The sequence below is a fragment of the Myxocyprinus asiaticus genome, chromosome 14 (genome assembly GCF_019703515.2).
Source record: "Myxocyprinus asiaticus isolate MX2 ecotype Aquarium Trade chromosome 14, UBuf_Myxa_2, whole genome shotgun sequence".
Classification (NCBI taxonomy): domain Eukaryota; kingdom Metazoa; phylum Chordata; class Actinopteri; order Cypriniformes; family Catostomidae; genus Myxocyprinus; species Myxocyprinus asiaticus.
Genome location: NC_059357.1, coordinates 8,786,065 through 8,796,664, shown reverse-complemented (window position 1 = coordinate 8,796,664; position 10,600 = coordinate 8,786,065). Strand labels below are relative to the sequence as shown.

Genomic DNA, 10,600 nt, shown 5'->3' with positions numbered 1-10,600 from the left:
TTTACTCACCCTAATGCCATCCCAGACATGTAAGACTTTCTTTCATCTGCTGAACACAAACAAAGATTTTTAGAAGAATATCTCAGCTCTGTAGTCCTCACAATGCCAGTGAATTTTTGTGCTTTTAAAAAAGCAAATAACGACAGTGTAAAAGTAATCCATATGACTCCAGTGGTTTAATCCACATCTTCAGAAGTGATTTGATAGTTGTGGGTGAGAAACAAATCAGTAAATTCTGCACTATAAATTCTCCTCACTGCCCAGTAGGTGGCAATATGCACAAAGAATGTGAATGCCCCCCCCCCAAAATAAAAAAATAAAAAATAAAGAAGAATGTGAAAGTGAAAATGGAGATTGATTGTAAAAAAAAAAGGACTTAAATATTGGTCTGTTTTTCACCCACACTTAAATCGTTTCTGAAGACATGGATTTAACCACTGGAGTCATATGGATTACTTTTATGTTGCCTTTATGTGATCTTTTAGGTCTGGTCACCATTCACTTGCATTGCATGGATCTACAGAGCTGAAATATTCTTCTAAAAACCTTAATTTGTGTTCAGCAGAAGAAAGTCATTCACATCTGGGATGGCATGAGGGTGAGTAAATGATAGGAGAATTTTCTTTTTTTGGGTGAACTATACCTTTAACTATTGTAATCTTTTCCAGAAGAGGGCAGAATTAGAACATGGATATTTTGTTTACTGTGCCTGAAGGTGAGTTATACAGTACATAACTGGTACATACACAGCATTTTAATACTGATTTTAACAGATTCTGGATCAGGTTCGGTAAAACATAGAATTAAACATGGAGATATACAGTACATGACTGATTATAATAGGTGAATGACATTATTCCTCTGCCAGTTTAGTATGCTGTCTTGAATTTTCCATTATAGCGTGGTAATGTGGTGGTCTTTTCAGTGTAATGAAACTGTTGTGGTATTACAATTTTATTAGTGAAAGAGAGATGTTTTGCATTGAATTTAGTAGGCTAATACACATTATTCAGCAGTTGCTGTTATAAATATTATCTATATAAAGGTAAAGGGGCACCTTAAAGGGACAGTTCACTCAAAATTAAAATTCTCTCATCATTTACGAGATTTGCGTCTATGTGGATTCTCAGCTAGTTTACGTGCATCTTCCTCTTCCTCTCTCCAGAGTTCACGCTTTTTTCTTTCTAACTCTTCCTTGTTTTCATAATTCTTTTCCAATTCCCTCTGCCTTCGCTCTGTCTCTTCTTCTCTCTCTGTCAGAATTTTCTCCTGTTTCTCTCGGATCTTTCTTTCTGACGCCGGGTAAAAAGATGAGGTGTAACAGCTTCTGCCATTGATGGCCACCAAGGTCTCAATCTTCTCCAGAAGTTTGGTCACCTGCTCAGAGTTTCCAGTGTCCTTGTTATTGAAGAACACAAATCCACCACTGCACTTGCGAATAAAGTCTCTAAGGTCTTTGTCAGAGCTTGCAATGACATCATTTGGGGTTTTTCCCTCTAGACGATCTCCATGTGAAAACAGAGCAACGGTGTAATTCCAAATGTGCTTCCCAAACATGTTCTGGATTAATTTATGCATGTTCTTGTCCTCATTGGTTAAGTTCCCCACAGGCAGAACCAGCAGAAACACATGTGGTCCTGGTTTATAGAGCGAGACCGATTTCAGGATCTCCCTAGTCACTTCCTTCTCCATTCGATTGATCCTGTTCAGTCCAGGAGTGTCGATTATGGCCACTGGCTGCCCGTTGATGTTTCCAGAAGCTCTTTCACAGATCTGTGTAACTCTGCTCAGCTGCATGTCAGTGTTAAAAGCGTTCAACATGAGGATGGTGTTTCCAGTTGAACTTTTTCCTGACCCTCTCGCCCCCAGTAACATGATGCGCAATTCCTCCACCTCAGCTGGAAAAAGGTAATGCACATGGTACAGTGTGCTGAGATTTTAAACTTGTGTGTCTCAGTAGCAGAAAATATTAATTAATTGATTGACAGTACCACCTCCCCACCACCAGATGTCACCTTCAGAATATTTTCTTTTTATTCTACAGAATTTGTGCATTGCCTGGCTTTCTATTGCCTAGATATGCAGCTACCTTCTAGGACAAACCTAAATGCAACCTCACCAATAGCAGAATGTTAATTCTGTATTATGATCTATGAATGCTCAGTGCTCTAATAAACACAAAAATATAAATAGCTTTCACAAATATTGGGCAAAATAGTTCATTTTTAATTAGATGTAAATATTTACTATTGATACTCTTCTTTATGGAAAGACATCTATATTAAATTGATGTTCTGAAATTTTCAGAAATTTAATTTTGGATGCCAAATTTCACTAAAGTCAAGTTCAAGGCAGTGTTATTTGGCTATTGTTTGGAACAGTTATTGTTTGGTTGCCGTCTATCCCGAATTAGCTGAGACGTCCCATACTGGACTCCTCTTGTCATCATCCAAAATGCTCAGGGGACCCCTGCTCCAGCGTCCTGTATTTGCATGGTGAAAAGTTGACAACTAGTCTGAAGTGTGCCTGTGATGACTAAAATTACAGTCCAGGTGGACAGCTCACTAGAGTGTTGAACAGCACATATGACTTTCTACAATTCTGAGCATTCTTGCTATTCTGATTTGACATGTATGATATTCTTTATCTTGTTTTTTGTTTTTTTTTTTCTTCATGCTAGATTGGAGTGATTATGTGTGTATGGACCATTAACTGCTTCTTTAGATTTAAACAAATCTGCACATGGAACACATGGAAGCACGCTATTGCTTACCATGCAAGGATGGCGATTTTAAATTTGCTTGAGTCTTGACAGTCTAAACCAGATTAAGCACAGCACAATACACAAATATTAATGTAGGCTTAACTTTTACATATTTAGTATTGCTTGGTAAAATATGACTTACCATGTAAGGATGGTGATTTTGAGTTTGCTTGTTGATCACATTTCACATTTTCATACAGTTCTTCTACCTCAACTAAAAAAAGATATTAAACAAGTTTGAGTTATTCCAAAAAAAAATTAACATTTCAAGTCTGATGAGGAAAAAACTGCTCTTCAGAACGATTTGAGTTGAATTTTTCCATTATAGAAATGCATAACTCACAGCTCATTGTAGAGTCCAGTTCTGAGGTTTCTTTTTCAGTTTTCAGACTGTCCCATAGATTCTCCTTTGAAGTCATCGCCCTGTTTTATAGAAAATAATTTGACAAAAGAAGCATTTGACCTTTGAGACTCAATCCACACTTTAAAAATGAAAGACAAATTTACTGTAAACCATAATAAGTTAAAAGAACTTAAAAAAAAAATAAGGCAATCAGTTACATCAAATTTTAGTTAATAAAGTTAATAAACTCCCAAGTTTAAGTTAATAGAACTTTCAGATTTTGATTTTGTACAACACATTCATGTTAATTGCTCTCAACTTGAAATATTAAGTAAGCTAACTCATTTTAATGGTACTTAAACTTTAAATTGAACTCTTTGGCTGAACTTAAAATTACCATGTAACCTCAACCGAAATACTTCAAGTAGAGGGAACGTTATTAGCTAGTACTAGCTAGACCTAGTTAGTACAGTAAATGCTAGCATGCTGAATGCATGCTAATTGGAAAAACTATGCTTTGATTAGCTTAACAATTACTCAACCAGTAAAACAATAGACTAAAGAATAATTTTGAATTGTACCTGTCCTCATGTGTCAAGCTCCACTATCTGCCATAATGGTAACTCCCAAAAAATTTTAAATAACAAAACATTAAACATTAACAAGTCTCCCCCATTACATTCATCTTGCACAAAGACACATTATATAACACATCAAGGTTAATTTATTTGAAATAATTTGCATGATTACATTTTTCCCTACTCAGAACAATTAATTATTTTGAGCATTAGTTATTACAGTGCGTTCTTTCTTTTCTTTGAATTTTTGAGTGATTGTTAAATCAATCTTTGCTGAGATATAATCATTTAAATGCTTTCCTTTTTACTGTAGTGCATAAAACTCAAAATGTGTCAAAGTGACTTAAAATGATAGAGCAGGTCACTTATTTTCACCATTTATGTCCCTTTCCCCTAATAATCTATGAACAATTAAAATCAGATTCTATAAAAGATACTAAATAAATTACTCACAATGTTCAGAGCTGAGGTGCAGAATTCTGGGTCCAGCGACAGAGTATGGAAATGCTTGAATCTGGGTTCCTTCACGTCTTGGATTCCTGTTTCGTGTCTGTAAGGATTGCACTAGCCCAATGAGAAGTCTTCTATCACCTATCTTCTGTAAGGCATTTTGATAAAAAGATAAACTGTTTGTCATGGGCTAAACATCCTTCAGCTTTAATACGCAAACCATTTCAGGTTGGTTTTTGAAGCTGTCACTTCCTTCCGCAAGGATTTCATCTAACAAGACTCTTCGGTTGTTATGTGACAGTTTGTTAAGGTATTCTGAACAAATATGTGTGGCATGTGCTCTTTTAATGAAGAATGAAGCTTTTATAACCTGTGATGCATTTCAAACAAAAACAAAATGAATTGTCAACTGAATTCAAAAGTGCTGCAGGGGCAGTAGAGCTGTGTACAGCAACGTCAAACAAAGTCCTCTCTCTGTGCTCACCTGCTATGTTTTATACTTTCTTTTTGCAACTATAAATATTGTTTGAAAACATGTGCCTACTTGGATCAAGATGTACAATTAAAACGTAAAATTATTTTATCTCATGACAAGTTAAATTAATAAAAACAAATACAAACTGTCAATATGTCACTGCATGTGTATGGATATGAAGGCTGCATCTGAAAACAGTTGACTTGCTGCCTAATCAGTTAATGGGTTAACCAACAGCATTTTTGAATGAATGAAACTCTTAAGGAAACTGGTCGCAGAACAGTTTGAAAAGCACCTTATTTTCATCCTGCCTCCTTAAACAGCCTCAGAAGGAAGCATTTTCCACTTTTCAGATGCAGAAGAAGTGTGTGACTTGTTTTCAGGAAGTGCATTCTTTGATAACATTTCTATAATGAGCTTAGCTGTTCATCAACAACTACAGCAAAAAATTAATCAAATATGTGGACGCCATGCTGCTATTATCAGATGTGTTTTTCTTTCAGTAGTTATGCATTGTTCGTAAATAGTCTGTAGTAATGGAATTAAAAACAATTTAGTAGACATTAGTCTACATTTAAATTAACAAGACTAATCAATCCACAAATTTATTTGTATTTATTTATTTATTTAATCTCCCTATTAAAATCACCATTGTGTGAGTGTTTAAGACATTCAAGCCCAGATAATATACAGTTGTTACAATGATTTCACCATCTTATATGAACTATGAGTTGTCATGAGACTGTGTCGGTGAAACCATTCAATGTACCTGTCAACCAGTGGAGTGCAGAAGGAAGAGCACCCGTAATGGAGCATTTATGATGTGACTTGAGCATAGTCAAACCAATGTTACCAATATTCTTTTATGTAAACATCAACTAAGAGGTTCAAACGACAGAAAAACTCTGTCTGTCTAAGAAACTAATCTGAAAGATATAGTAAATGGGAGAAGTAACACCTTTACACGTGTTTTTAAGTTTTCAGGAACAGGCCAACAAAAATGTTTCAGGTTTCTGTTTGTTAAAATAAAGTATTTTAATGTCTTTTTAATTGTTTTCTGTATTTATCCTGATTAGATTTTTTTTTTAATCCCAATGGTAATTTAAGTAGACAGTAAAAATAAAACTGGTACCATGCATTATTATCTTATTAGTACTTTATGTTCTCAAATCCCATCCACTGTGATTTTATTTTAACATTTTAATGTTCAGTTTACTGTACTGTAGTAATGTCAGTCATTATTGTCTTTAAACCTCTCTGCAATGTTTATGAAAAATAATTAAATACAGTATATGATAACAAATAATGAAAAGAGTGAAAGAAAAATAATACCTAAATATGTCCAGTGGAGAATGTTCTGTAAAAGTTATTAATAGGTTGTTGCACATAAACATCCCTGCAACATTCTGGGAACGTTAATTTATGGTTATAAAAAATAGAACCTAAAGAGAATTTTCCAAGAGTGTTAGGAACTGGTTCCCAAAAACTAGCCAAACGGGATAGTTTGTCTTGATTTGTTTATTAGAAAGAAAAAAAAAAACATTTTAAATCAAAATAATACACCTAATGTTTATCTTTCCAAAAAATGTGCTGAATTGTGATGTCAGACACTTTTAAACACCAAGGAAAGGAAATTGTCGTGGCCAAACCCCAAAACATTTGATATATCTGAAAAGCCCACTTTAAAGGAATATTCCGGGTTCAATACAAGTTAAGCTCAATCGACAGCACTTGTGGCATAATGTTGATTACCACAAAAATGTATTTCGACTCATCTTTTCTTTAAAAAAAAAAAAAGAAAGAAAGAAAAAAATGGAGGTTACAGTGAGGCACTTACAATGAAAGTGAATGGATACCATTTTTGGAGGGTGTAAAAGCAGAAATGTGAAGCTTATAATTTTATAAAACCAATTGCATTAATTCTTCTGTTAAATCTCATGCATTATTTGAGCTGTAAATTTGTATAAATTGACATTTTTACAGTAATTTAAGGGTTTGTTGACATTACATCGTTATGGCAACAAAGTTGTAAAACTGGCTGTAACAGAAAAGTTAGTAAGCTTTTTATCACACTAAAATCATGTTAACATGCATATTGTTTGTGTCTTTTGAAATAATCAGTATTTGAATGTTTATGGATTGCCCCATTCACTTCCATTGTAAATGCCTCCGTGAAACCCAGATTTTATTTGTATTTTTTTAAGAAAAGGAGGGGCGAGTCTAAATTATTTTTAATGCTGTTGATTGAGATGAACTTGTATTGAACCTGGAATATTCCTTTAAGATACCCTTAGATTTACAGCATAACTGTAGCATGTATGGTCTGGGAAAAATAAAAAAAGTCCTCTACAGTGGACAAAAATTAATGGTTGGGTCAAGTACATACAAACACAATATTTGGCAGATAACTGAAGGTAGGCAATGTATTAAAAGAGAAAATTAGAGGTTGGTTAAATTAGCTGCTACTGCTGGATGACTTGCGGCCAACTGAGTGCGGCTTGACTAGTTTGATGGACACTTTTTGTTTGGACGGATTCTTGGCCAAATTTCTCGCATAGTCTTCTTCCATTGTCCAGATTTCCCGCTTTTTTCTCTCAAATTCCTGCTCGCTCTGGCAATTCATAACCAGCTCCCTCTCCTTCTGTGTGATCTCTTCTTTCCTCTGCTCTAGAATTTTCTCCATTTTCTTCCTAATCTTCCTCTCTGAGGCTGGGTAAAACGATGTTGTATAGCAGCTTTTGCCATTGATGGCCTGGAGAGTCTCAATTTTCTTTAAGAGTTCTATCACAGGCTCATAGTTTCTCGTGTCCTTGTTATTGAAGAACAAAAACCCTCCGCTGCACTTATGGATGAAACTGCGAAGGTCCTTGTCTGAGCAGGCGATGACATCATTACCTGTTTTCCCCTCCAGACGATCTCCATGAGTGAACACAATAATGGTGTACTTCCAAATGCTCTTCCCAAACAACCTCTCGATTAACTTATGCATACTTTTGTCATCGTTGGTTAAGTTCCCAACAGGCATAATGAGAAGAAACACGTGTGGTCCTGGAGTATAGAGAGAAATAGACTTCAGAATCTCTTTGGTCACTTCTGGCTCTGTACGCCCGATCTGGTTCAGTCCTGGAGTGTCGATTATGGCAACTGGCCGGCCGCTGATGTTTCCAGATGCCTTTTCACAGAACTGTGTAACTCTGCTCAGCTGCATGTCTGCTTTAAAGGCATCGCACCTGAGGATGGTGTTTCCAGTAGAGCTTTTTCCTGACCCTCTAGCACCCAGTAGCAAGATACGTAATTCCACTGTCACAGCTATAAGCATGAAATATCAAGGTTTTAATCATTCAAAACAAAACGTTTAAGTGCTTGACTTACCACATCTTAAAGGTGAAGTGTGTAATACTGCACCACTAGAATTACCAAATGAGATTGAACACTCCCCCTGTCTACTATAGGTCGAAAAACAGATAGACTCGCCCCAAACTTACACCACTGGTGGAGCCAATGTTGCTATGTCAGGCTGGTCAGGATGCTCAAACAAACAGCAATGTTTTGATAGCGCCACAGAGCCGAAGTGTTTACATTTTGGGGCGATATCAGGAGAAAGGAGATGGAATTTTAACACTGAAAAATTCAACGTAGTCTCATGACAACTTGTAATAATTTGTAATAGACTGTGAAAACATAAGATATTGTACAACTTGGGTCATCCGAAAAGAACTTTTAGACCAAATGATCCACAAACATAATTTAAAATTGATACAATACACACATCAACTTTTGGCTAGCCTACTATACAACACTTTTTTAAAGAAAGTAAAAATGTCTGTTAATAAATTTGGTTACTCATTCCATATATTCATGCAATACAAATGACTGATGTATGTCAAAATCCTGTAATAAGCTTCCTTTGTCTTGTTCCAAACCCCAGTGTATTCTTTCTTCTGTAGTACATAACAGGGATTTACCTATTAAAAATCGTGGTTAGGATTAGGGTTTGTGTTAGGGGTCAAACTTAGGAAAAACCATAATAACATCATTTGTTAGCTTGTTTCTATGGGAGTGAAAGTTGTACGTTTTTGTATTAGCCAACTTGTAGGATTTCTTACGATTTTAACATCTTGTATTATTACGACTTGTAATGAGACCAGGTTGAAAAAATTACCTGCTTCGCCTCTAAAGGAATATACTGTGTTCAATACAAGTTAAGTTCAGTCAACAGCATTTGTGGCATAATGTTGATTAGCACCAAACTTAATTTTGACTTATTACAGTTACAATGAGGTACTATGGAAGTGAATGGGGCCAATTTTTGTAGGTTTTAAAGGCAGAAATGTGAAGCTTATAATTTTATAAAAGCACATTAATTCTTCTGTTAAAACTCGTGTATTGTTTGAGCAGTAAATTTGTTTACATTTTTGTTTTTACCATCATTTTAGGGTTTTAAGGTTTACTGCATTACATAATCTTGGCAACAAAGTTGTAAAATTGGCTATAACTTTGCACATAATAGGCTAGTAAGCGATCTGATCACACTAAAATCATGTTAACACTCATATTGTTTACATCTTTTGGCTATACAGTGATTATTTTAACGTTTACGGATTTGCCCCATTCACTTTTATTGTAAGTGCCTCACTGTAATCCAGATTTTTGCTTTTTTTTTTTTTTTTTTTTTTTTTTAGAAAAAAAATAATTTTTGTGGTAATCAATATTATGCCACAAATGCTGTCGATTGAGCTTAACTTGTATTGAACCCATGATATTCATTTAAAGAAGCTTGGATTAGCAGAAAATGTGGATGCCATAAATTGTCTTACCATTTGAGTTTTCTGATGCAGTTAAACTGGTTTTCTTCAAGTATGGCATATTTTCATACAATTCTTCCTGTGTTACGACTGTGAAAAAAAGTATGAGATACTGTTTACTTGACACATGATTTTATATTGTGCAACCATATTTTTCTTGAAAACACACAGCAAGTTTTCTAAATGCAACTGGAATGTTGCCTAGAATTTTTACTACAATAGTTTGGCTACTTGAGTTGAGCCAACAAGATGTTGGAAAAGCCAAACTAGGTGACACAAACCTGGTTTTGTTCATTGTTACAGACAAATGAACAGTTTTATTTATATAACTCCTCTGTGACTCACAGCTTGCTGATGAGTCCAATGCAGAGTCTTCATCAGAGTCATCCAACTCATCTTCAGACTCATATATCCCTTCTGCCTTCTTACTGTCCAGCTTGTCTTCAAGAGACATTGTTCTCATATAAAAAAAGAGAAGAATTGCAAGTATCATACTTTGTGTCTAAAGTCCATAGAGGTTCCAATAAAATAAATGTCGTTTGCTCTGGAGCCCGGCAGCCCTGTTTACTGTTTTTGATGATGACAAGGAGCTGTGTATGAATTTAAATTAAATATCTTTAAAGCACCATGCCTTAGTCTTTTGCCATTATCTTCCTTCCCTGCAGTCTCTGATCTGTAACTCTTTTCTGAAATGTTTCGTTCCTTGCATCCCCAATGCATTATATAACATCAAAGAGTTAAGAATAAAGTGACTTACCGCTTAAGAGGAAGTCAGTTGTTTTGGATGTGTTCATTTAAATTCTGTATGCACAGTTCTACACCTCCACGCTTGCATGTGAAAAGTCTACAGCAAATATTCTGGTGTCATCTATGCCAGAGGGAGAATTCCCATATATGCAGTAAAGGTAGCTGTGTCATGTTAACTAAACATCTCAAACAGGTAACAGCTAGAGATTAAGTGGGCTGGACGTGTTGAAGGATGCAAACACTTCATTTTACACTGGTTTTTTTTAGACTCATAAGGACTCGTTTATCATGTTAGTCAGGTATACAGACTTGCTGTGTTTGGCATGCACTTTTGCGTTTCATTGAAAAATGACCCTCCAGTCTGCAGGTTAGTTTTCAAATTGAGTAATAGAGTAGATTAAATGACAACTTTTGAAAACACACACTGGAAGAAAAATG

The 10,600-nt window shown here is 35.3% G+C and overlaps 1 protein-coding gene across 3 annotated transcripts; it reads right to left on the bottom strand.

The window, feature by feature from the left end:
* Positions 1–712: 712 nt before the first annotated feature.
* Positions 713–10,343, bottom strand: LOC127451411 (GTPase IMAP family member 4-like). 3 transcript variants are annotated; one of them, XM_051716114.1, is made up of 6 exons: positions 9,761–9,798; positions 9,428–9,505; positions 4,139–4,283; positions 3,108–3,187; positions 2,907–2,978; positions 713–1,898 (listed from the first exon to the last, which is right to left on the bottom strand). In XM_051716114.1, the coding sequence occupies exons 4-6, from the start codon at positions 3,181–3,183 to the stop codon at positions 1,096–1,098; spliced, it is 951 nt and encodes a 316-aa protein (XP_051572074.1). In that variant the 5' UTR covers positions 3,184–3,187; positions 4,139–4,283; positions 9,428–9,505; positions 9,761–9,798; the 3' UTR covers positions 713–1,095. The 3 variants fall into 3 exon arrangements, with proteins under 3 accessions (XP_051572074.1, XP_051572075.1, XP_051572073.1); XM_051716115.1 differs by lacking the exons at positions 4,139–4,283; positions 9,428–9,505; positions 9,761–9,798 and adding an exon at positions 2,774–2,816 and having other exon boundaries at positions 3,108–3,172; XM_051716113.1 differs by lacking the exons at positions 713–1,898; positions 2,907–2,978; positions 3,108–3,187; positions 4,139–4,283 and adding exons at positions 6,122–7,919; positions 10,173–10,343 and having other exon boundaries at positions 9,761–9,873.
* Between the last annotated feature and the right edge of the window lie 257 nt (positions 10,344–10,600).

What these genes read in the sequence shown, in the direction of transcription:
- LOC127451411 (XM_051716113.1), bottom strand. Translation starts at nt 9,869, where the DNA reads ATGTCTCTTGAAGACAAGCTGGACAGTAAGAAGGCAGAAGGGATATAT. An exon ending in ATTGGACTCATCAGCAAGCT is followed by an intron (nt 9,506 to 9,760) that starts GTGAGTCACAGA and finishes TTTTTTTCACAG; the next exon opens with TCGTAACACAGGAAGAATTG. An exon ending in TGCATCAGAAAACTCAAATG is followed by an intron (nt 7,920 to 9,427) that starts GTAAGACAATTT and finishes TCATGCTTATAG; the next exon opens with CTGTGACAGTGGAATTACGT.